This window comes from Mustela nigripes, chromosome 14 (assembly GCF_022355385.1).
Source record: "Mustela nigripes isolate SB6536 chromosome 14, MUSNIG.SB6536, whole genome shotgun sequence".
Classification (NCBI taxonomy): domain Eukaryota; kingdom Metazoa; phylum Chordata; class Mammalia; order Carnivora; family Mustelidae; genus Mustela; species Mustela nigripes.
This window is the reverse complement of record NC_081570.1, coordinates 54,186,507-54,211,815: the sequence shown is the minus strand read 5'-3', so window position 1 is coordinate 54,211,815 and position 25,309 is coordinate 54,186,507. Positions and strand designations below refer to the sequence as shown.

The following is a 25,309-nucleotide window of genomic DNA, read 5'->3' as shown; positions in this document are numbered from 1 at the left end:
CCCCCCACCCCGTTCCATGAAGACAGAAGCTCCCGTGTTCAGGACCCTCCCAGCTTCATTCTAGGTAGCTCTTCGTCTGGCTGTGCATGTGTGTCTTTATCATGTCCTTTAAAGAAACATTTAAAGATAAATGTTTCTCTGAGTTCTGTGAGCCACTCTGGCACATTAATTGAACCTGAGGAGGGGTCTGCGGCAGCTGCGATATGTATGCCATAGGTGAGTAGCACAGGTGATAACCTGAGGGGTGACTGACATCTGAGTGAGATGCAGTCCTGTGGGATGGAGCCTTTAATCTAGGATCTGATGGCATCTCCAGGTAGATAGTGTCAGAACCAAGTTAAATTGTAGGACACCTAGCTGGTGTCCGAGACTTGCTTGTTATTGCAAGAATAGGGGACCTCCACACATTTGGTGACCAGAGTGTCAGAAGTGAAGTGTTTTCTGTTACTCAGGGAGACTCCCAGGGAAGAAAAACACAGGAAGAACTGGGTTTTCCCCTACACAGGAAGAAAACAACCATTTTTCTTTACAAAGTACACTGCAGTGAGAGTCAGGATATCAGGCTTCAGGTCTGATTCTGCCCGTCACCAGCAGTGGTATGTTCCTGTGGGAGTCATTTAATCTCCCTAGGCTTTGTCTCTTCATCCACAGAGTGGGGGCAATAGCATTTGCCATTTATGGTGATTCTAACTGAGATAATGGATGTGAAAACTCCAAAGTGTCACACTGTCCAGACTCAGGAAGACTGATTAACTATCAGTTACAATAGCTCACACTTATGGAGCACCTACAATGGGCTAGATGCTGCTATAAGTGCTCTACAAATATCAACTCATTTCAACCTTAGAGCAACCCATTTTACGGATTAGGAAGCTGAGACGTAGAGAAGTTGTACCCAAGTCACTAACTGTCAAGTGGTTGGACTGGGTTATGCAATCAATAGGTAGGGCCCCAGAGGCCTTAGTCTGTAAAGAAAAAAAGGAATCTCTTCTGAAAAAATAATTTTCCCAGTCACTGGGGGTCTTTCTCCAACAATTATTTGTTCAAAAATTTCTATGTGTGATGCATATTCATGCGGCATATGCTACGCTTCAGGCATTTTGCTACATCTTGGAAATTTGAGGAGGGTAAATGTAATTCTAAAGGGGCCTCTCAAAGGACGTGAGGTCTACTGGTGGGCAGAAAGCCATAAACGGTGTGATGAGGTTGGGAGAGTGCTCTGGGGCCACGGAGGGGCACTCAGCCAGGCTCGGTGGGGTCCGGGGAAGCATACCAGTGAAGGTGATACCAGAGATGAGCTGTAAGAGACCAGCTGTAAGATACCAGACTTGAGCAGTAAGAGACCAGCAGGATTTAGCCAGACCATCACAGGCAGGTGGAGAGAGACAGTTTAGGAAGAGAGAACAGTGTCCACAATTAGGATGGGAAATAGAACATGCAAGAAAAAATCAGACCACAGTTGTTAGAATGTGATCCCATGTGGCCAGAGACCTGGGCTGATCATTCACCACCATATGCTCTGGAACTTCCTACTTGAATGTAAGCTTTGAAAGGGCAGAAAACTTGTCTGTTTCAGTCACTATTACATTACCAGTTTCCGGTAAAAGGCAGTGCTGAACAAATATTTGTCAAAAACATACATGAATGTATGGATGACAAGTATATACTAAATAAATACTTGGGCGAATCATTTAATAAATGAACAAACAGGGCGCATCACTATCAAAGAGGCTGGGCAAGTCTCTAGCTTTGTGTCTCCAGCATCAGATATAAACCCAATCAACCATCCATCGCACTAACTTGAGTTGGATCATGAGGTGCCTTGGGTGCCATTCTGAGGTCATTGATACGAGGACCTTCTGAGTCCTGTGATGACCTTTTAAAATGCTGGATAATGAACTGCACAGCACTTGGACTCACAGATGGAAATGATTTAGGAAGAGAAAGTTGTGCGGGAATATCGAGTTCAAACTTTTCATTATAAAGATGAGGAGACCAAGGTTCAGCAATATTCATTGAAATGACCAAGGTTATATGGTTATTTGGGGGCAGAGAAGAAGATAACTTCACTCTTATTCACCAAATTATATGAACCTGTTTATATAGTATCAAAAAAAGGCAACTTGGACTTGATCTTTTTGCTACCTTTAATCTTGCATTTGAATCTCTGAGTTCATTAACAGCTATTCCAAAAGGATTTTAGTAGAATTTATGGCTGTTACTGCTAAGTATTCATATTTTCCAAAGTAGTAAATGTCAATGTCAACAAAAATCCTCGGCTCATTCTTCCATTCGTTGAACTCTTTACTGTCTACTAAGTGTTAAGGATGCAAAGATTCACAAGATTCAGACTAATTTCTAACGTCTTACCAGTTCTAAAATACTACGGTGCTCTATCCTATTTTCAAATTTCATCGCGTGTCCTAACTCAGTTTGCAGGACAAATTTTCATGCGATAGTTTTTGTTGTTGTTGTTGTTGTTCTTTTTAATGTGGCTCAATGTTGTTGCCTTTATGGAAGGGATTCGTTACTCCACAAAACGTCCATACTTACTTGCTGGATGTTCCATGAAGGTTTGTCAGTACAGTAAAGTTGTTTCTCACACTTCGCAAGCTGGCGAGGACCTGGAAGGACAAGGATCCGGATGATTAGGAACAAAGGGAGATGAAGGGCAGGTTCAGAGGCCACACTTAGAAACTGCGCCCAGGGCAGAGGGAGAGAGAGCAAGCCAGGGTCAGCCGAATACATACCTGGGCAAAAGGTGTTACAATCAAGTCATCGCCATGTCTGGTGAAAAGAAAGAAAAGAAACACATAAAAATGAATTTGAATTATAACCAGGAGATATAAGCTGTAATACTAAACCGTATCAGTGTCATCAACACAAATGTTCCACAAGTTCTTCTACCTGGATATAGGGCAGGACTGATCTGGGCATAAACGGGAACCTTAGGAATTTGAAAGAACAAAATACCAGGTTCATGGCTCCTGGGCTTACAGTGACACAGAAAAGCACTTGCAAGTAAGCCTATAACCTCAGGGTACAATCCCATTAAACAGCAGACCTGGTATACTGTAATTCAAAGCGACTTGGTTGCCAGAGCCAGGAAATTCAAAGGGAAAGCTACTCACAAGCACACAGAGTTGGAAAAAATGGCCTAACAGTCTGGATAAAGGTTAACTTTGGATTTCCTGGCTTTTGTTGATTTGAACCACAGCCTTAATGCCATTTAAACACAGATCTCTGTCTGGGAATCCCATTACTTTTTGTTTTTAATATAACTTTTTTTTCTTAAAGTACCCGAGGAAAAGCTTTCAATGGGAGTGTACAGACTGAGCCTACTATTACCATCTCTCTCTTGCTCATTTTGTCCCAAAGATCTGATTAAGCCGTACGTAGTGTTATGCAAATCTGTACTTAGGAATAGTCAAAAGGATGCTTTCAGAAATGCACTCTTTCTCAGGCACATTCTTCAATAAATCTACCTAAGCCCACGTTCAGCAAGCTGTCCATAAAGTCCTTAGAAGACACAGTGTCCTTAGCCGCAGTCACAAAATCAGGCCAACTTACTATCTGTGAGTCAAGACCGCTGCACAGAAGTTGGTTGACAATGAGCTTCCTTCACTGTCTGATCTTCTCTGTCCTCACGATCACCATACATAAATGGTGTCTTATTGGTTAATAATGTGAGCACAACAAATGATTATTAGGCACCTGCCCTGTATCATCATATGGGATGCAGAGACGCAGTGCTGAACAATACTTCTGTCCATGTAGGCCTCTTCCCTAACACAGGCTTTTACTTTGGGGTCTTATTTAATGTAATACTTTGCCTTCTATCTTGGTCTTTAGCTAGAAGTTCCCCTCTAATGCACTCTAGTCAAGTTCTTGTGCAACTACATTGTACAGTGACTACGAAAAGAACACTGATGAACATTCTTTGGATGATGACCCTATGTCAGGCCCCATACTAGCACTTTATGCATATTATCTCATTTAATTCTTGTAACAAGGCTTAAGGCAAGTACCTTTACTATTACCATTTTAAAGATGACATCAAGGCTTGGAGAAGTTAAGCCACTACTTAACTAGCACATGATAAGTAGAAGAGCTAAGATTGTTTGAGTCCAAAAATCCGTGTTTTTAACCACTATATTACCTATTTTATGATGACCCTGCATAGGTGGCAGATTGAATTATACAGAACCCATGACCCACCTCTTCACCGCCCCCCCAACTGCAGCATTCTAGGGGAGACAGAAAAAATATTCAAAACACTGCAACAGATACAGAATGAGAAATACAAACACTTAATGGGGAAATTTAATGGGGTATAAAGGAGAGGTAATAATTACAAATTAGAGGAAGTAGGGCAAGCTTGACTGAATGACTGGTTTTGAGATGAAACTTGAAGGGCAGGCTCTAAAAAACAGGGATGCGAGATGCCACCAATGAGAGAGAAACAGCAAGAACAAAGGCACTGAAATGGGAAAATATGGAATATGCTCCCTGAGATGCTTGGTGGCTCTTTGGGAAGAGCTGAACCCATTAACTGGAGATGTTTCTAGAGGATAAGATTGGAAGGTCCCCCCCCACGGATAAGATTGGAAGGTCCCCCACACTCATCTTAAGGGTGGTATGGACCACGGTCGTGGAAGTGGTGCTTCCACACTCCTTAACTCACACACTTCCTTAACTCACCTGGAAGAAAGGAACTAGTGAAGGTTTTGAGTGAGACAGGCAAGCAGAAAAGTGCTTTAGAAAGTAAAATGCCATGGACACCAAGAGACTGGAGAGAGAACAGAACGAAGAAGAATGGTTAGGGGGAGAAAGCCATCATTCAGATGAGAAGAAATCGGTGAGGCACAGGAAGAAACAGGAAAAGACAATGTGAAGAGACCTTAAAGGGTCTTGCCAAGGACTCAGCATTTAATTGGCTCAGAGATCATAGAGAAATACTACTTCAGTTTAAAAAAAGGGGTGTGTGGGAAAAGAGTGAAGTCATGAGCAAAAACAAGAAAGTAAGGAGAACATGGGGGAGGAGATGTGTCTCTTTCCCACAAGCTGAATTTTAAAATCCTCTCTCATATCCCAGTGGAGACATCAAGCAGGAAGACTGAAATATGGGAACTGGAGTTATACATTTCAGAGTTACCTACAACAGTGGGGGAAAGTTAAAGCAATGGCAGGGAGTGGCTTCTGGAGGTGGGGGAATATAGAGAAAGGGAGCCCAAGAAAGAGCCTCAGGGTTCCTGGAGAAAAGCCAAAGGAGAGACAGAAGAAGGTGCTGAGAGGAGCGGTTGTGATAAATGCAGGGTGTGAACTGTACGGTCAGCTGCTCCTTCCCAAGCCATTTTCTTGAGATGGACTTTACATGGCTGAACAGCTTGCTATTTGTTCAGATTTTGCCTATGAAGTTCACACTGTTCATAAGACATTGCGGTGAGGTGGGGACATAAGGTAATAGAATTAAGAGTTAACAGGTCATCTAAAGCTCCTGGATGTTGGGAGTCTAAATAGCCAATAAAAGCTCAAAACATAAACAGATCTTATGCATTTGTAGTAGCTGAAGCTGATGAACTGTTGCATGAACGGGGAGTTACTAAAATGGTACAACGTAATGATTAAAGGGAAGTAAACACTAAGAGGGTACCATCTCAGCACGACTTCATCATCATGGAAATTCCAGAGTGTAGGAAAGCAGAATATTCAGAAGCAAGAGATGGACTTGTGGGTCCCCAACGTTGGTTCCCTTAAAGGATCTGAATGGCAAAAGCTCATGCTGTACATCAGGTAGTAGCTGCTAGAGGAAAGGCTCTGACAATTTATAGGTAATTTATACCCAGTAGAGGAAAGAAACAAAACAAAATTCCTATCTGAGTGCAGCCAGATTATTTATGAAACTATTTTAAAAATTTTAATCATAATTTGATATATTGATGATTAGAGTAACATGACATGGAAATAACAAAATTAATTATGATTAATTGTGAAAACTGATGTCCTTTATTTCCCAGACCACTAGAGAGGGCAACGCGGGATGTTCAGAAGCAGGGCACGTGCGACATCTAGTGACAGAACCAGCACATTACAAGAACTTCAAGTGAGGGTAGGTCTGCACTGAACAGTGAAATGGTTTTCTGGAAAGCAAAAAGGCTACTTCCTTCAGCTCTACCCTCTGGGTTCCATTAATTTGGTCTTTCCTTGTGTCATACCTACACACGGAATTTTCCTTAGACATTGGTTTTAGTCTCTCTTACAGAGAGACATACACTCCTGTAAACAAGAACAGAGATTTTGGAGTCCAGAGAACATTAGTTTGTTCCTATTGCACAATTACTAGCTATGGGACATTAGGCAACCTCTCTAGGCCTCAATTTCTTTATCTGTAAACTGGGGTGTTGTAAGAATTAAATGAGTTATTATATATGTACAACTCCTACAATAATGCTTGGCACATAAAGGCATTTACTCATTTGTTATAGTTATTCTTATTAGTAGTAGGTATCGTTATTATGATAATTAAAGAATTGCATGTCTATCTTCCCCACTGGTGAGAATTTTTAGGGGAGAGTCATATCTGCCCCTTATTGCAGTCAAGAGAATGAATAATGTACCTTATAGTTTACAAAGCATTTTCACATTCATTATTTCATGGGATAAGAGAATGTTCTTTTTTTTTTTTTTTAAAGATTTTATTTATTTACTTGACAGACAGAGATCACAAGTAGGCAGAGAGGCAGGCAGAGAGGAAGGGAAGCAGGCTCCCCACTGAGCAGAGAGCCCGATGCTGGGCTAGATCCCAGGACTCTGGGATTATGACCTGAGCCGAAAGCAGAGGCTTTAAACCACTGAGACACCCAGGCGCCCCAAGAGAATGTTCTTGACCCTAAAATGTGGCACAACCAGTTATTTTGTTGGTCAAGCCTGAAACCTCCCCCCACAGTCAGCCACCAGACCCTGCTTATGCTAACTTGCAAATATTTATTAATTTTTAATAATCTCACTGGATCTGCTCTAATATAGTTCCCTACCCTCTATTATTTGGATTACCAAAGCAGTCTTCCACTTGGCTCTTGGGCACCAGTCTTCAGGCTTGTCTACTGTACAAGCCACTCTTCACTGTAATTAGAACTATCTTCCAGAAACATTTACCAGATTATGTATTTTCCTGCTTAAAAACCTTTAGTAGTTTCCCACTGATTTCCTTCAGCAGAAAGACCAACTCCTTTGGAGAGGCGCTTCCTGACGAGGTGCCTGTTCACTCCTTCAGCCTTGCCTCCCACCACCTCGTCATCCACTCACGTTCTCTGCCTCAGCTGCACTGAGCTGAGCTTTCCCACAACTAGAAAGTAGTGAGCACATGGCCCTTCTGCCTGCATAAGCCTCCGCCTGGCTAGCTCTTCCAGCTTAGCTCTAACTGCTCAAAGTGGTCTATCGCTTGCCTGGCCAGACCTTCCAAAGTCCTCTGCAACCCTTCTGTGACTGCCCTTCTTCAAAGATATCAAAATTGCCTATAGAAAAAAAAAATGCCTATAGAGACTAATCTTTTAGCTTCCCTGAAGACACAGGAAAAGTCTTATTTGTTAGCACGTCCTTAAATTTAAATTTGAAAGTCTTTGTTAAAAGAAAGAATGAATATGATCCTCATAACAGCTGCAAAGGTAGGTAGAACAGAGATTAGTATCATTATTTTTATTTTTCATCTTCATTTTGAGTCTGTATTTATACTAAATATCCATATGATTTAATCATCCACACTCCCTGGATTGAAGCCTTGGTTACCCATTTATTAGGCATGTTACTTAACTTCTGTAAGCATCAATGTCTTTGTTTTTAAGACACGAAAATTATAGTACCAACTAAAGTAACATTATGGGAATTAAATGAGTTAACAGATGTAAAGTACTTTAAATAGTACCTAGCACAGAGGAAATGAACTTTTATTTTATGTGCACTTTTATTTACAGATAATTTAGACACTGTAAAAGACATTCAATGCCACTGTCATGACATTAGTAAGTGTGATGGCTGTAGGTATAACTCAAGTCTTAAACACCACATTGTACTTTTTTGGTACCCCATTAATAAACTGGTCTTAAATTTAAATAAGCAGTTATTAATGCTTTTCTTCTTCATCCTTAGGTCTTATCTCCCTTGGGTGCTCTCTCTGGAGACCACTTAGTTCTCACACAAATGGTGGCTTTAAACAGCTCTCTGTCTATACAGGGCTTTGCAAATGGGGTGACCAAACGAAGGAAATACGGCTCTTCCTTCCCCGTGGATTTGCAGATGGATTGTCAAAACTCCACAGTTTTAAGTAACATAACTGGTCTCACCAGTTTCCAGTACTTTATGTTCCCATTGGGAAATCTGTACCTCAGTGTACAAAGGCATTACGTTAGAGATGACTACAACACAGGAACAAAAAAGAAATCAGCAGAGTATTGCCACATCTAGGAAAGCGTCCGAAATTTCCTCAGGGGACCCAATGATGATCTTGTTTTCATTACTAGAAAGCCTTATTTCAATATCTCTCTTGTCGTTAAAAATTAAAGCCAATTTTCTATTCACATTTTTACTCCTAATATCTTCTCACTCATTCTCCCTGCCTATGTTTCCTCTTACTCTTCTGAAAGTGTTCAGATGAGAAATGTGGAAAAGCCAGTGTTGTCCCTACCACTGGGGTTTACTACAGACAGAGGAATTAGGCAAGCTTTCCTGCATAAATCCGTGAGGGCGCCATGTTGAACATGAGGAGCTCCTGGGCAGGGAGCATCTCGTAGCCCCCACCCAATGGCCTTCATGTCAAGACTCGACCTATCATTGTCCTTCTTTTCCTTGGCTCCATAGGTAGAAGGCAGGAAAAGCAGGGAGAGGCTTGGGGGTTGCTGTTCTTCTATTCATTTCAATTCACTCTGAAGAGTAATAATCAGGTGAAATATTTTAGACAGCATTACTTCAGTTAAGTTCAAGCTACTTTTATGAAACTGGACTTCCCAACATGGTCCCGATAAAATGAAATACCGGAAAAATCTGGATATTATCCAAATTCCTCTTCTTGTATTGAGAAATATAAATTTCTAAACTGACAAATATGTAAAAGTTTTACGTAATGCTGAAACATTTGCAAAATAAAAAATCATGCCATTTTTATTCCCTCAAAGATTTTGATAGATTCTATGATCAGTATCTTTAATAGGGTGATTTTACGTCACCCACTGTGTTTTTTGGGAAGGGCTGTCCTTTAATTAATTTAAGTGATACTAGATAACTTACACATACAATCCTTACTTGCCTAAATTTAAAGTTGGCAACACTACGTAGGTTCTAAGTTAGAGGGAAATTTTTGCTGGTTGGTTAAACTGAAAAAAGGATAAACGGTGACTGCTAGGGACCCTACCTGCAGAGTCATTTAGAATTAGATCTCTCTTTTTAGAGCTATAGAATAAGTTGGACTGTCATCTCTAAGGTCTCTTCAGGTTCAAAATTCGTCATAACTTTTGGTTCTTTAAAAAAAAAAATCTTCAGAGTTTAATCTGAAATTCAGTTGGAATCTTCTGGAAAGCCTCAGAATGCCTCTGAGACTCATTATGCTGTTTGGCAAGAGTCCAGGGGAACTGTGAGCTGCCTTCCAAAGCCAGTCTTTGAGCTGTCAGATGCTATGTGAACGGAGCTCTAATGACCGTCAGCTCATCCCACCTTCATGCTCTCCACCTATGACGTCTAAAGAGGTGCTTCTGGGCAAAAGAGGAAATTCCAGGTAGACTCCGCCAAGACCCCATGCCAACCTTGGTCAGAAACATCCTCGGTTCTCCAGGATCTGCAGCAAAGTGGTTACCTCTCCTCCCACCTCAGACACTTTGACTCTGAACTCATCTGTTTTCTACCAGCTGGTAGAGATTCTACTTCATGGTTTGAAGAACACAGGCAAATCAAATCGAAAAGGTTCACCTATGGTCCGACTCCGCTACATCAAGGGATACAGCATATGGCACAGAGTCATGGGATGGGGGCAGTTTTGTCAGTCTCTCAGAGGCTCTCTTTCATGACCTGTACAGTGGAGATAATGGTGGAACCCACCTGACAGGACTGTTGTGAAGATGAAAAGAAATAACACACATGTCAGGGCCACCGGCCCTGGGGTAAGCGCTCATTCAGTGTTTCCTTCCACTCTGTAGTAGAGTTACGTGGGTGTTCCTCTTATATTTCTTATTAACTGTAACATCCCTGAGAGCATGCAACCTTTCTGAGAATATCTGTTTTTAACTCCTCTGCGATCTTTCTACTGTTTTGTTAGTCTTTCATCCCCAGAGTGTGGCACATAGGAAAGATTCAGGAAGTATTTGCCAAATGAAGGAAGAACACATGAATTTTGGCCCACCCGATGATTGAGGTATTTTAGTCCAGGGGTACATCTGTTAGAATTTGTTGGTAGAAATGCCCCTGGGGAACCTTTCTCACTGGTAGCTTTAAAATGTCCCCTGCTCCTTTCATAAGAGGGTGACCCTGTTTAGCTTCTTTTCCAACAGCACAAGGGAGCCCAGTGGAAATTTCCAGGCCGGAGACTTTAGGGAGCTACCAATATTTTTATAACATACAATGTTAAAAACAATTGTACGTCTGCCCAGAAACCTTTTAAGGCATGCATTCCAGGATCCAACTTTATTTGGTTTCAGAAATTTGATAAATGAGTAATACAACCCCATCATTGTTCTTTTAAAAATGAGAGATCTATAATTAATAGCAGCAAAACAAAACCATCAGCTGTGTTTCACAGGGCATGGAGTGTGTTGTGTCTCGCCAAGGAGCCGGCAACAAGTGGGCATTGAGTTAAGGTTCCAGAGAAGGGATGCAGACACATGGCTGGATGACAGCTTATTAAATGTATAATGTGTCTCACCAAGCAAAGACCCCTGAGAAAGGGGGCCTGTCCCCAGCTACTGTTTTTCTTTCTCACCATAGCCTCATGCAAACGGCACATGCTGTGGAAAATTCAAGTAGGATTTGCAAAAGGTGTTAAGGTTCTCAACCCATAAATGATTCAACAGGTCAGGAAATGAGGCTGAATGACAATTAAAAAAAATATATATTGGTAACAGATGAAAAAGTGTACACTGTGCCTGAGACTTGTATGCCCTTGGGGACCCCAGCTACATATTTCTCCTGCTGCCGAGCACTAATTTTTTGAAGGATCATCAGTGTCTTCTCTGCTCAAGTTAATTTGTCTCCTCCTGCCTTCCCACGGGTGAGAGGGGAACAGCTGTTGCCGCCGCTGGGACGGGTTAAAGATGAGGTAAGCGTGAGACAGGAGGCCACCCAGGGCTCATACTTACTGCTCACTTGGAAGTGAAGAGTTTCTTGACATCGCCTTTGGTGACAAGTCATAATCGCTGTCTGATCTGTAGAGAAACGACTCTCTGCGCTGGCTGTGCCCGGGAAAGGTGGCATGGAGCACCAACCCAGAGGAAGAGCTGGCCTGGGGGTCCAGAGGGCTCCGTCCTGGGGAAGGGCCATTTTCCACATCAAAGCTTAAGAGAAACCAAAAAAATGCTGGTCACATAACCATGGAGGAGGGCATCTGACACACATACCTGGAGAACCAACGTGTGCCGGGCATCTTACATAAAACTTTCAAACTCTACGCAACATTGTAACCTTCCAGACAGCTGTGAGTTGTAGTCATTATTATTCACATTTTGTACCAAGGAAACAGTCCCACAGAAGTCCAGTCATTAGTGAACAGTGGAGGCAGGATTTGAACCCTGGAGCAAAGCCCCATGGCCTTTCAGGGGCAGGAGCAACTTGGACTTACTCAGAATACGAGCCAAACTTAAAATCATTTGGTGCTAATAAGCAACTTTGGAGACAGCATCCAACACAGCTCTAGGTGTCAGACGCTGAGCTATCACTTAAATGAGTCTTGGTAGCTGGGAGGGCTCTTCCTGCCATAAATAAACATCACGATCTCATTAAAGATACAATATGCATATTTCTCAATGTTTCAGGAACAAAGTGCTATCCGGAACACAGTCACTGGCTGATTAGATGCGAGGCCCAGTCCGAGACTTGATATTCATACACAAGTTTAACCACAGAAAATGACTTAATTAATTTGATGATGTCAAATTACCCTGCAGGTATAGAGAGCTTTATCTCTGGAGGAGGGTATAGCTACTGGCTCTAGCACAGGGGAGCCATTAGGATTTCTAGTCGGTCTGTTCACCCTAGGAAGGCACCTTCAAGCCCAGGTTAGTTGAACACACTCCAATCAATGAACACAATGATGGGAGCATTGGAGATCGCATCTCTTTTCTTCTCTCCCTATCCTGGTTTCACATTTAGGCACTGTGTCCCTCCCATGCTCTCCATCATCTCCTATGCATTTTCCTCCTGTGCACCTTTGCTTTAAACTGCCAGGAACCCTCTTGCCTAACATCTCTCTAAACCATTCAGTGGTTTCCAGCTACAGCTCTGCAGAGAGGTCCTGAAGAAGGTATGAACTTGGGAATGTTCTCTCCTCCAAGCTAGACCACAAGAGTGGGCTTCCCTCATACTCCTCCAGCGGCCATCATTCATTTCTGCACTCACGGTCTTTTCTTTCACTAGTTTTTACAACCTGCTCTTTTGGGGGTAAATTTTGCTTATATTTTCCTAGTATACAAATTGCTTTCTGATCTATGATTCCACTTACCCCTCATAACAATGCTATAAATTGTACAGTATGACCACACTCTACATTTGAGGAAGATTAGAGAGATTTTAGATCACTTGTTCGAGGTTACATGCTTGTAACCATGCTTGTCGGTTGAGTACTGGAAGACCCAAGTCTTCCAACTTATTGCTCTACAACCCCAGACTTCTCTAATCACAGCATATCAGAATGGCTTGCTGGCTACCTGAGCGCAAAAGGTTCAAAAGGTTTCTTCTGAGTTCAAAAGCAATTTGTGTTTGGTAACATAGAGAATCAGTAAGATTATGAGCAACCTTGACTGTTATCTTGAATGAAGACAGGAGAAGCAGCAGATTACCCTGAAGCTATAGGCTTCTTTGAAACGGGAAATAAGAAATAACAGAATGTAGGGTTATAATGCTTCCCCGGAGACCATTTTGAGAAGCTGCTTTTCAGCCAACCTACAAACACCAGGTGTCTGATAAGAAGCAGCGGGTGAGACTCTCTGGTTAAAAGGACCGGGAAGAGCCACAACAATCCAATACGTATTTGGGCTTTCAGGGCCCCCGTGCATGGATTTTCACAGCAGTCTGATGGTCTGGGATGGCGCTGCCTTTCAAAGACGGCAGGCAAGCAGGCAGGTGGGCAATCACTCACACGCACCAGCTTGTATCTCTGCTTGCCTGGAGGTAGAGCTACGCTGTAAGCCAACTACGTTGCGGCAAGTGAAAATATCACAAAAGCTGACTTGCAAACTTTCCTTGGGGGAGATCTCTACTAGTTGTTGAGCGAAATAAAGAGCTCCTTTGTGAATAAGGGCTCCTTTGTGCCACCCAGATCTTGTAGAACTGGTAGGTCCTGACGCTGGCTCTGAACTCTTCTTAAGGACAAAGAGGAAAGTTCTTAAAAGGTGAACATGGCCCTATATAAAGTTAAGAGTGGGCATGAGCTTTGAAGTTTCATGTGCACTCAAGTTTTCACATTTGGGATGGATCTGTTTGGCCTTGATGGATATTACGACACTGAAATACTTTTGTAACCCTTGGCAGCCAGCCGTTGCTCCAGGCCCTCCAAAATTTGCTGGTCTCCCCCGTGAGGTCTAAAGGGTTCGTGCCTGGAACAGCAGGGGCCTCTAGATTTAGTCGTATGGCCTGAGTTCATTTAATTGGTCTGTGCCCATGCAGTAGCGGTCATTAAACATTATGAATGTGTGTTCCTGTGCTAAAACATTAGCAGGGACCAAGTGGGTATGCCGAACAAAGTCTCAGAACTTTTTCCACTGAGAGTTTCCACCAGGCCTCACTCTGCCCCATGTTCTTCTAGAGTCATTCCTAGTGGGCAGAAAATTTAAATCCACAAGGCATTCCCCTTAAAGTGGATGTCCTAAAGGATTCTGTCCCCAGGGTTGGTATATAAGAAGCTTGTCCTACCGGGTAAGCAGGGACTAGACCCAGACACCAAAACTCTCTCCCTGCTGTTCTCCTTTGTTTTTGTTTTTGTTTTGTTTTTCTTTATTCTTTGCCGTGCCTAAACTCTAAACCCCTAAAGAACTTGCTGGAATTCAGAAGAAGCCAATAAAGAATTCGGGTGCAAAGACGCCGTCTCCGTGAGACAAACGGCCTTTCATATTCCCTGGGGCACTGTTTCAAAGCAACCAACACAGATGTACAACTTAGGAACAAACATGAATCACCAACCAGACACCAGCCCCAGTCCCAGCAAAATTAGCGGGCAGACATCACAATACATCCCGCAGATCCAGGGTGGGAGGAGGGGCGTGGGCAAGGGGAAGACGGAGGACAGACTTAACAAGCAAAATGAATAGACCACACAAACTGAAACACAATTAGGGAGAAAATGGAATCTGAAATATCAGAAACAAACACATAAATGGCGATAATTCATTTAGGATGAATTCTGTAGGGTGAGTTTTTTGCGCCTGCCTTAATCAGGACACACATTTCACCTTTTGGCGTTTTTGTATTAAAAATTCATTATAACGGTTTTCTATATTATATAAAACACAGACAACAGGGAAAAAAATACTACTTTTATTAGTTTAGTATGTTGTTTCCTTCTGGATATTTTCCCTCTAGGCTTGGATTATGATATTTTTTGTACAAGTATTTTCACGTACCGCGGTTTCCGAAATTATCATTTTCCATGCCCTGGCATCTAATGGTTCACCCGGATGCTGTATTGTACTTTCTTTCTTTTTTTTTTTTTTTTTTTTACTTTCATTTATTTTTTGAAATTTCTTTTCAGCATGCCATACTTTCTTAAGCATTTTCCTTACTGTTGGCATCACACTTAGGATCTTAAAGAACACTATAGTTGAGATCTTTGAGCCTATAGTTACTGTTATAATTAGAAGAGGTCACTCAGAAGTTTCAGATAGACCAAGAGAGGATGTCACTTGTGAGTTTCTGAATATCTCACTGTACTTTTCTGGAAGGGTTTGTCCATATCTAGCAGGTGGACAGAAACAGTACTGCCTTTCTTCTAGGTTCGGAGAAAGTCCCAGAATGGCTGTCTCCTGTCCAGGATTCCTCACACACACCCCTCCCCCAACAATGATTCCACCTGCCTCTCCCTGTGTTGGCCCAACACCCTGGGCTGAATCAGTTGCTCCTTGTCTAAGACTGAATATTTCAACAACTTTCTCCTGCTTTGTATACAGAGTCTCACTTCTCACTTCTCAAGGCAGTGGTGGTAGCAGGTGACACGAAGGGTAAGAAGCAGTGCTCCTGGAAACACGAATGCCCTTCTCGTCAGTCTCCACTAAGTCACTATCTTCAAACTTCTGCTCGGGGCCCCTCCTCCAGGAGGTTTTCTCTGACAGTGCAGCCCGAATTTGATGTAGACAGATGTTCCTCCTCTGGGCTCCCCTCCGCTCCTTGACTGCAATACCGACCACAGCATGTGCCTCTCTCTACTTAATTCTCTATTTGACTTATCCCCACTGGACTCTTACATCCCAGAAAGAAGGGACCCGATATTGACTCACTTTTGTATCCCAGGCATCTGGGTCAGAGCTTTGTAAATAACAACAACAACAACAACAACAAAAATTCAGCCACACCGATTAAAGAATACTGTGATTTACCGTGAATTTTTTCTCCTTTCCCTTCCTTCTTCCTGTCTGCTTACTCTCATCTCTGTTTCCACTACCATAGGTTGCTGCTGTTTCTTTTAAATGAGTCTATAGAGATATGGCAGTAACTTATTTGATCAGCCTTATAAGGTGATGGTGTAAGAACACAAGGAAAATGAAACAGAACAAAACCAAAGAAAGTAAACTAAAACACACAGCTGTGTTCTCCCTGAATGAAATTGATCTTGCGTAGAAAAATCACTGCCTTAGATATTCATTTGAGCGGTGACATCTTTACACAAACCCCATCACGAGAAAAGCCCTTGTATGCCACCGTGGTAGCCCTCTTCAAATCTCCTTCTTTTTTAAATAAAAGCAAGAACCTTCTCTGCCCCACACTTTCTCTGCTTGTGGTTTCCATTCTCTAAGAATCCATGCAAAGGCAGCTGTGAAGAGGGAGCCAGCAGATGGCAGAAGACAGCTACCGCTTCCTCCCGAGGCACCTCCCAGCCTCCCGTCGGAGCAGGTGGGGCTGCGTGCCAGTCTCAGAGGGAGAAATGTGACTGAGGCCTTATTCATAAGCCTAGGAGGAAAAATCAGGGATAAAGAACAGAACCGCAAGGTATACATGAAACCTTTTATTAAACTAAGAGAAGCTCTACTTCCAAGAATTCAAGCTAAGCCAGGTGATTGCAGAATTGCCTGCAATTGTTCCCAGGGCGGCTGTTTCCTGACCCCCAATTACCCGCACACACCCCAATTTCTGCAACAAAAACACACAAGGCAACCTCCTAGGGATAATTCGTTTCTGAATCAGAGGAGACTTTTCTGTTTCAACTCAGCCCTTCTCGAGGTGAGTCTCTGGTTTATTCTGAGGGATAGCAGCACCATAAAAATTGTGAACTCTCCAGAAGAGGTTTAAACTCACAGGCCTGCGTTGTGGCTCACCACCGTTCGGGGAAGGGGCCCTGCTGTCTCAACTTTGCTTCTCTTTCCTAAAAATTTATTCACTCGAGTATCGCCTACATCCCTCCATTTTTACAACTCAGGATGGCTAATTCTCTTCAAAGTTCCCACTTCGAAGAGGAAAAAACAGGGTCTCCAAAATGTGACACTTCATTTGAAAAATTCTGAAGTGTGATCTCCTTTAATGACACCGTGCAGTCTGGGCCCAGGGAGCTCTCCTCCACGTCCCCCGACCCTTCTTGACCCAGAGTCTGCCACGCTGGACTGTACTCCTCTGTTTACTCATCTTTCACTCCACTAAACTTGGACCTTGAAGCAGGGACTGAGCCTAATCTATTTTGTATTCCTGGGGCCTAGATCTGAGTCTCACACCAGAAGGCTTAGACCCAGTATTTGTTAAACGAATGAGAGGCAATGAGAGGCACTCACAGTTTACATTTCTCATCTGGCAAAAAGCTTCTTCTATTTAGATTCAAACCTCTGGCAGGTGAAGGCTTCTGAGAAGTCCCTCGGTGGAGGTGATAGGATCCTCTTCCCTCATTCTTTCCCACCTCCCTGCAGTTCCTGGCGACAGCATCCTGGGAGTTCCGGCTTCCGAGAACTTCTGGGTCTCTGTCTAGAATGGGCGTACGTGGATGGCGGTGGTACATTTGTGAGAAAATGCCATGTTTCTTTAAAGTTCTGTGGGGAAGTATTTCCCTCAATTGGATTCAGAGACTAACATCTTCAAAGGCTTGCTTACGGTTTTGATCAAAATACTTAGATTGGTCATCAGCTCAGTGTGCTATCTGGTCCCTGCAGATGGGGAAGCTGCACAGGGGTGACCCACCTTTATATAATTAATGGCGGCAGGCTGCTGCCAATCCTAATTTTTAATGAAGGACTCAGCTGTGCAAAATCACAGCCAGCTTGATGTGGAGCCCATGTCCTCGCGGCAGGTAGGCAGCTTTCCTCTGACCATAGTTACAGCCGAATATTGCAGGTCTGCCCTAAGAATTCAGTTCCAAAGTCTGCGACTTCCCTCCCAGAGACGAAGAAGGAGAACGATGATGTTGGGCTCATCTGAATTCTAGAAGCGGCTTCCCACTGTTTTCTTTTCTTCCTAGGGGCTTTGAAAATTACATTCCTGGCAATAATCCAAAATTGCTTTCCTCATAGGTTTAACCAGAGGTAGCTGAGTAATGCTAAAGAGCTCTGGGATTCTGAAGATCTGGCTTCTAGTTCCCGCTCTGTGAGGAAATAGCTGGCATGGAACAGAAGACTCCCCGTTCCCTGACTCACACACCTTAGTCTCCCCCACCCCGAAATAAATGAAGAAAAGAAAGAGTGGAAGATCTCTGAGGCAACTGAGATTAGACATCTGACAGACATTTTGGAGATGGAAGGACTGGTTCTTAGGTGCGGCCTGCTGTGATTTGATATTGTGAATGATCATTCACTCAACTCATTCATTAAGTGCCCACTGTAAAATAAGGCATTGTTTTAGGCCTGAGAACACGGCAATGTGAAAGACAGACAAGGTCTTTTTGGGGAGGGATGGACAATCGATCGATCAAATAAAGTAATATCACATAGTGATAACTACTTTGAGGAAAATAAAACCTAACAGTGTGCGAAAGACAGGTATGGAGAAGAAAGTTTCTTTAGTTTGGGTGGTCAGCAGACCCACTCTATAAACCCCAAAGTGGTCTCCTGGTCTACACCAGGACACCATCTCCCCCATAATCTTTCCCAGATGATGTACTGGGATTAGGATCTGATAGAGGTAGTGGAAAGTCTGTCCCTGGATTCTTTCTGATTTCCATTTCTGCTCCCTTTGTAACCAAAGAATTTGGTGAGATGATACTTGTGTGTGAACTCAGTGCCATCTATTAAGCTAGCTACTTAATTTTCCTCATCCCTGCTCCCTTTCTGGGCTGACTCAGTTGCTCCACTGTCTCACACAGCTATACATGTACTGATATCTATGCATATGTACCACAGCACTTGTCCAGCATGATTGGTAGTGTCCCAGTCTGCCCCCCAAACTGCTGTGTTCCTCAAGGACACAGACCATCTTTTTTCACATTATTTTTACCTCACTACTAATGGCCATGTCTGTCAGAATATGGGTACTTAATAAGTGTCTGATGGATATACCGATGAAAGCAATGAATGATTTGGAACCAAGGAATTTTACCAGCTCCCCTTGATACGCATCATAGCACAGATGTACTTCTCCAACAAGAAGGGATGTGAATGGTGTGGAGACACCAAGCTATCTTCTGCCCTCTTCTCTAACTGATCTCTAAAAGCTAGCACCATAAAGAAGAACCTGGGGTTTGCTATCAAATATCACCACGGAGAGGGCTGGAATACCATCCATAGGGTGCCCAAGGAGAAGGCAAATGGTCCTCCTTGGTAGCAGTCATTCTCATCCCTTGGATGGAAGTACCACGAATGTTCCTCTTAATGTTCCTTTGGTAGAACGTTTCAATATTGCTGAAGAATTTATGTTGTAACTTCTTTCTTTTACTTGTTGTTTGAGATCCTTTCTTGGGTTGTAAACATTTCACGAAAGAAAAGCATCAACAAAAATGTAATACCAATACTTCGTTTTTCTAATGAGATAATATGACTGTCATTTTTAAAAAGCGTTTCTCTTCAAGTGCTAAGGAGGTTATTTTAATGTGATCCTTTAATAACTTCACACTTTGGGGCGCCTGGGTGGCTCAGTGGGTTAAGCCGCTGCCTTCGGCTCAGGTCATGATCTCAGGGTCCTGGGATCTAGTCCCACATCGGGCTCTCTGCTCAGCAGGGGGCCTGCTTCCCTTCCTCTCTCTCTGCCTGCCTCTCTGCCTACTTGTGATCTCTGTCAAATAAATAAATAAAATCTTTAAAAAAAAAACTTCACACTATGTTGTATGATTTGATACACAATGAAAACAGGACCAAATGCAAACAATCCTACCTCGTAATGATAAGAACATTATTTCTAACAAGTTTACAGAGTGCTCTGTCAGTCTATTTCCAGGTAAAAAATGATTTTCATAAATATGAATGTTATAAGGTAAGTATACGTTTCTTTATGTGTTCTAATTCTCAAACCTACTTTCAGACTTTGATCCACTTAACCCTCGTAAGGGTTAGGATGACTCTTAACAGTAATGGTCACTTTCTGTAGCTCCTTGAGTCTCAGGAAAGGTAGGGGACCCCCAGATGATAATAATTTTGGGTGGAATGTGTGGACTTTGTAAAGCATGGGGGAGGGATGAGAACCAAGATCGAGAACTTACTACTCTGTGGTGCTGTGGCTCTAAGCTGTACTGTGGGTATACAAATTCCCTATTAGCTCAATAGTTTCCAGCCTACATTTTCCATCTTTTCTAAAGATTGTCATAGAAGTTATTCAAACAGTCTCTTAACAGGATATAAGTATTCCCATTTATATGTTTGTAGTCCTGCCAAAAAGAAAACTTATTAATTAAATAAAATATTTATTTAAAAATGTTGTGTCAGCTTCCAGTAGCTTGAAGGCAAGTGAAATTCCCTTCAAGAGAAATGATCCTGATCTGGGAAAACCAGTTCTTACTCAACCAGTGATGGCTTCCAGGAATTGTTGCTTTCTTTTGTAAGTCTTCAGATACCATCTAGAAATCAGTTCTAGAAATTCTGCTTGATACATAGTTAAAATATTAACGATAGGTGGTCACTTAGCTTGTTGGTATATGCTCCAGGGATGGGGAACACTTTAATCCCATGAGATAGAAATTTCACTTTCAGATTGATTTCATTGTTTATGACTTAGGCCAGCAAACTTGAATTAACTTTAGTCTTTAGTCCAAACCTCCCCCACCTTCATCCACTTACTCAACCAGTCTCCCTCACTGTGGTAAATGGTGCTGCAGTGGCTCATTTGAATCATCCATGATTGACCCCCCTTCCTCAAATTCCCTTCCTCTTCTTCAGTTGGCCAAGAAGTTCTAATTGTCCTGCATCATAATTATACATCTCATTTTTGCAGCCACCGTGATTTCAGTGCATTAAAACCTAACTTGAACTAGAATAGCCACTCTACGAATTTCCCTGCTGCCACTTTCCCTCATCCTCCATACTCTTCTCCATTTAGCAGCAAGAACAGTATCTCAACATAAAAATCAAATCATGTCATAGCATTTTGAATAAAATCCAACCTCCTCACCATGGATTACAAATCTTTATATAATGCAGTCCCTGTTACCACCCCTCTAACCTCATTTATACCACACACCTCTGCTCAGCCTCAGGGGCTTCCTTTCTGTTCCAGGAACTTGCCAAATCCTTTCCAACCTCAGCAGTTTGCATGTGTGTGTTTTGTTCGCTAGTATATTTTATTTGCTCTGAACACTCCCTGGCTCACAGAAAGTACTAAATATATATTTGTTAAATTAATAAATAAATGCTGGTTTCTCTGCTTGTTCTCTCCTCTACTCTTAGCATGGCTGCCTTCTTCTCATTCTTTAAGCCTTGGATTAAGTTAGCTACTTAAAAAAAAAAAAATTCTTTTACCAATCCATTATTTGTGGAGGACCCTTTATCTTCATAGCACCTATTTCAATGTTGTGCTATATCTACTTGTAAGTTCATTATTTTTTAATCATCTTCATCTCTCCTAAAACTCTAAGTGCCATGAGGCTCATCTATTGTACGTACCAGGGCATTGACTAGTGCCTAGTACTGGGGCTGGGACATACTCTTAGTTCTGAACTAATGTCTGTTCAGTAGATTAAACTGAGTATATAAGTGCATTAAACACTAACAATCACCTCAGTGATTCCTAGCAGATCCATTTTATTGCTATTTGAAAATATATATTTCTTTATTAGGAGAAGAGCTCTTTTACTGACTTCCTGTCATTGAGACAGCACCCAAACTAATCTTAAGGAAACTGAGATTTAAAATATCAGTTTGATTTAAAGACCTGCTATGGCATTTTTTGGTGATGATTACTTGGGCTCATTTCAGATGAGACTAGTTTTCAGATCAAATTTCACAAGCCATTGACCTTTCAGAGAGAGCTGCACGGAGGTGTTGAGGTCTACGTGGAGGTTGCATCCCCAGTTCTAGGTGTGTGCAATGCCATTACTTAATATTTCAGGAACTTCATATTTTTACAAATTTTTAAAAAAATATTTTATTTATTTATTTGACAGAGAGAGGTCACAAGCAGGCAGAGAGGCAGGCAGAGGGCAGAGGGGGAAGCATGCTCCCCGCTGAGCAGAGAACCCAATGTGGGGCTTAATCCCAGGACCCCGAGATCATGACCCGAGCCAAAGGCAGAGGCCCAACCCACTGAGCCACCCAGGTACCCCAAGAACTTCATATTTTTTAAAAACAATTTATATTCTCTTGAGAATGAATAGGCTACATATCTTTTTGGTGGAGGTAGGGGGCTGGGAGGAGTGGCAGACTGGTTTGCTATAAATTCAAATAATAATCATAAAATTGGAAATCATTGCCTCAGCCTCGGGTCTACTGAGCACTTAATAGTGTTTACATCAGTTAACATCTGGCCTCCAAATGTTACCAGTCTTAAAGACTGCACCTGCAGACAGCCTGGCATTTGAGCTTTAAATGTGTTCTTTTGGGAAGGAAGGAGGGGGGAGAAAGGGGGATATGAGAAAGAACAGGTGGAGAAATGAGATCCCAGAATCTTTTCTCCTTGACTCAGGCAGTAAAGCTAAGAAAAGTTACACATTTTTTTTTTTTTTTCCTCACAAGTGCAGAGCACTTACAATGTGCCAGGCCATGTATTCAGTGTTTGGTATATATTCAGCATTTCGTTTCATTGCTATAGTCACTCTGTGGGGCAGTTGTTCATTTGATTCTATGGATTAAACCCAAGTTCAAAGGGTTTAAATAATTGCTGGAGATCACTCAGCTTTTAAATGGTGGATCTTCGATTCAAGCCTGGAAACCCAGTTTGATTGTATCTATTAACAGATCAATCAACTCACCCACATCAGTAAACATCTGCTCAGTCTTCCCTCTTGTGACTTTTGATAAATTTTCATGATTGTGTCTGAAGCCAAGTCTTCTGTTCCGAATCCTGCCCTTTCTCCCCTCCCCCCCCCCCATTCTCTCCTACTGCACCATCCTTTTCCATTTTGCACATCAGCAAATAATCTAACTGTAAAAATTTATATCTAAAACAAACCAACACACAAACAAAAAATAACCACCCAAAAGACTTCCACTAGACATAGGAAAGTTGAAAGAATTCATCACCAGCAGACCTGAAGTTTCAGAAATGTTAAAGGAAATCCTTCAGGCAGAAGGAAAACGATGCCAGATAGAAATCAGTATCTACACAAAGGAATGAAGTTTTTGAATCCTTTTAAAAATCTCTTCAAAATACAACTGATTGACAAGAAGAAACAGAAATAATAACTATGTATTGTAAGATTTGTAATGTATACAGAAGTAAATTAGATGACAGACAATAAGAACACAATGGCAAAGAAGGGTGAAATGGATGTATATCGTGGGAAGGTCATTACACTATATTTGAAGTGGTATAATAGTGCCTGAAGGTAGACTGGGATAAGATAAAGAGTTACCTGAAAACAAAAACACCAAAGTAACCATTAAAATTTAAAGAATGAAGAGCTTTACCTACGGAGATAAAAAAGGAAGCATAAAACACTTAATTATCCAAAACAGTAGAAAAAGAGGAAAAAGCATATAATGGATAGATAGGGTAAATAGAAAACAAATAGCAATATGGTAAATATAAACCTGACCCTATTAATAATCCCTTTAAATGTAAACAGCCCAAACAACACAATTAAAAGGCAGACATTTTCAAGATGGATAAAAGAGTATGAGTCAACATTATGCTGCCTGTAACAAGCCACTTTAAGTATAAAAATGCAAGTTAAAGGAAAAAGAGTAGAAATATATATATATATATATATATATATATATATATATATAATACTCATCAAAAGAAATCCAGAATGACTATATTAAAATAAGAACAAAAAAATTTTAAAACAGAGAGTATTATTAGGAACAGAAGGTCATTTCATAATGGTAAAGAAGACCATCTGTAAAGAGGATAACAATTCTGACAATTCATGCACCAATTTATGAAACAGTTTCAAAGTACATGAAAACAAGAAAAGCAAAAAAGGACTAATAGAAAAATCAAGAAATATAGTCTCAGTAATTGATAGAACTAATAGAAACCCAATAAGGATATAGAATACTTGAACAATGTTATCAATTTCACCTGGCATTGCTAGAACACTATACCTAATCGCAGCTGAAGATACATTCTTTTCAAGTGTACATGGTTCCATGTACACGCACCGAAACAGGCAATATTCTAGGCCATAAAATAAGTCTCAATAAGTTTAAAAAAAATCCAAGCCATACAGAGTATGTTCTCTGATCAGAGTGGGATTAAATCAGGAGTCAATAAGAGAAATATTTCTAGTAAAGCTCCAAGTATTTGGAATTGAACATTCTAAATAACTCGTGGGTCAAAGACAAAATCAAAAGAGAAATTTGAAAGCATCTTGACTGACTAAAAATGAAAACATTCCATGTCAAAATCTGTGGGATGCAGCTAAAGCTGAACTTATAGGTAAATCTATGGCACTAAGTGCCTTTATTAGAAAAGAATAAAATAAATGACCTCAGTTTCTAGCTCAAATTTGAGAAATAATAGCAAATATACTTACTAAAGTAAGCATGAGGGGGGAAAAAAGGTAACAACGGAAATAAAATAGAGGGGGAGAGAGAGAGAGAGAGACCGAGAAAGAGAATCAATGAAGACAAAACAGTTTCTTCACGTAAACACCCAAACTGACAAACTTCTAGTCAGATTTACCAGGAAAAAAAGAGAAGATGCAAATTAAGGATATCAGGAATGAAAGAGTAGACATCAGTACAGATTCTAAAGATATAAGAAAGACAATAAGGAACCATTACGAGCAACTTTATGACAATAAATCCTACAACTTAAATGAATTGTCTAAATTCCTTGAAAAACACAAACTACCAAAGCTCACCGAAGAAGAAAGAGATAACATGCATAGGCCTATATACCTATTATAGAGATTGCATTTTTAAAAAATTCACATCGTTCTCACAAAGAAAACTGCAAACCCAGATGACTTTTCTGGTGAATACTGCCAAAATTTTAAAGAAGAAATAATACTAATTCTACACAAACCTTCAGAAAGTTGAAAAGGAGGGAATACTTCCCAACTAATTATTTAAAGTCAGCATTTCTCTGAAAAGAAAACGTACAGATCATTTTCCCCATAAACATACCTGAAAAAATTTTTTAAATTATAGTAAATCTAACCCAATAATATATAAAAAGGTTGACACATTATGATCAAGTGGGGTTTATCCAAGGAATATAAGGTTGTATAGCACTCAAAAAACCATCAATGCAATTCACCATATCAATATTTTAAAAACTATGATCATCTTAGTAGATGTAGAGAAAAACATCTGACAAAATTCAATATCCATTTCTGGCAAAAACTTCTAGAAAACTCGAAATAGAAGGGAAATTTCTCAGCCAGGTAAAGAGCATCTGT

The 25,309-nt window shown here is 41.2% G+C and overlaps 1 protein-coding gene across 6 annotated transcripts in view; it reads right to left on the bottom strand.

Moving 5' to 3' along the window:
* The window catches only part of PDE4B (phosphodiesterase 4B), a 551,888-nt gene that overhangs the window by 110,599 nt on the left and 415,980 nt on the right, over positions 1-25,309 (bottom strand). For all 6 annotated transcript variants that reach the window (XM_059375023.1, XM_059375021.1, XM_059375022.1 and 3 more), the window contains 3 exons: positions 11,337-11,531; positions 2,751-2,787; positions 2,554-2,624 (listed from right to left, as the gene is read on the bottom strand). In XM_059375023.1, the coding sequence (XP_059231006.1) occupies positions 2,554-2,624; positions 2,751-2,787; positions 11,337-11,531 (303 nt within the window). The remainder of the gene's footprint in view (positions 1-2,553; positions 2,625-2,750; positions 2,788-11,336; positions 11,532-25,309) is intronic.